At 58.6% G+C, this 1506-nt stretch overlaps 1 protein-coding gene across 1 annotated transcript in view; it reads right to left on the reverse strand.

Annotated features, from left to right (window-relative positions):
* Positions 1 to 1506, reverse strand: part of MECR (mitochondrial trans-2-enoyl-CoA reductase) — a 4765-nt gene that overhangs the window by 553 nt on the left and 2706 nt on the right. The window contains exons 6-8 of the mRNA XM_009322261.1: positions 1193 to 1266; positions 643 to 703; positions 89 to 161 (exon numbers count right to left, since the gene is read on the reverse strand). Of these exons, the coding sequence (XP_009320536.1) occupies positions 89 to 161; positions 643 to 703; positions 1193 to 1266 (208 nt within the window). The remainder of the gene's footprint in view (positions 1 to 88; positions 162 to 642; positions 704 to 1192; positions 1267 to 1506) is intronic.

Consider the following 1506-nt stretch of genomic DNA (forward strand, 5'->3'; position numbering starts at 1 on the left):
GCGGTCCCCACGGCGTGGCCGTCCCCCCCCCCCCTCCCCCCCCCCCCCCGCCGCACCGGTGCCGTCCCTCGGCACCCATCCGGCTCACCCTGCGCGTGGTCCTTCCTCCACTGGGTCATCCAGAAGCCGCGGAGCCGCAAGTCCCGGAAGATGAACGCGCTCTGCGGAGAAAGGGAACCGCGCACCCAGGTGAGACCTGTCCCCTCCCAGTGTGACAGCGGTGGAAGGTGGCAATGAGGCTCCTCGCTCCTTCATTAGCCCGCTCATTTGTGAGTCAGGGCACAGCGGGGATGCAGAGATGCGACTCCGAGGCGTGGAGTCAGGGCAGGTTTGATGCTTGGTGTCTGCGGAGCCATTTCCCTGCTGGGATTTCACAGCAGCCCAAATCCTCCATAAATAAAGCCAAGAGACTCGCGCTGGGATGCAAAGTGGCTCGTCCCGTAACGGACCCCATCAATTACAAAAAAAGAAGGTTGGAGGCTCTGAATTCGACATCCAAGCAGCTGACAGTGGCAGAAGATGAACCCTCTTGCTGCAGGCAGGCAAGAGCTCAGCTCCCGCAGTGCCAAGGGGATGGGGACGTCAGCAGCGGGGCACAGGGGACACGCCCCGAGGGAAATTAAGAGCATCCCCAGTACTCACCACAGGCACCACCACGGGCTGCTTTGCCATCCCGCCGTAGGTGACCACGGTCCCTTTGGGCCTGGAAGAAGAAGGGGGTATTCGGTTATGCGGTCCCCAACGTGCAGCTTTGACCTTGCAACCTCTTCCTCTGCCGTACCCAACCCCACTGCTGCACCGACGGGGCTGTTCTCGCACCAAGGGTTCCCCCAGTTACCCCTCAGACTCCACTTTCCAGAGCTCCCCTCTCACTCCCATGCACCATTAGGTGAATTTGCAGCTAAATACACCAGTTATACCTGGCCAGGACCTGGTGGACCTTCCTAACTGGACCTCAGCTGCCTCCAGCCACCGGCAGCGTTGGTGATGACGGGTTAACTTTAAGTCACTGCTATGTTCCAAAACCACTTCTTTTCCACTCATCTCCCCTCTCCAAAACTTCAATGATGACCAACATCAGCTAACAACATCTCCGGCCACCTCTTGCACTCTGGGGGCTCTGGAGCAGGACCCTCCGGTGCCAGCTGCTGTCCCCGAGCCCGTGCCCAAGCCACCACCCAGCCAAACTTACTGCAGATGCCGCAGCATGTCCGTAGTGCTTTTGCCTCCGACGCAGTTCAGGGCGAGCCGGGGCTTCGGGATGCTCTGCAAGAGTTTATTAAGAAGGTTCCCAGATTTTAGGGCTCCTTCTGAGGATGGGACTGCGGTTCTTGAGGGAGCAACTGCCTTAACCTCAACATTTACCTGGGTGCAACCAAGAGTCGTAGAGCTAAAATCTATGATCTGGCCCTTGCGGTAGCAGCAAAAGTGCTCAACTTCTGGGGCTAAATCCTGATCTAGAGAGAGATTTGTCCTTCCCACCATCCCTGCACCTTTCCCCGCAGC

Source organism: Pygoscelis adeliae, unplaced genomic scaffold (assembly GCF_000699105.1).
Source record: "Pygoscelis adeliae isolate BGI_AS28 unplaced genomic scaffold, ASM69910v1 Scaffold513, whole genome shotgun sequence".
Lineage (NCBI taxonomy): Eukaryota > Metazoa > Chordata > Aves > Sphenisciformes > Spheniscidae > Pygoscelis > Pygoscelis adeliae.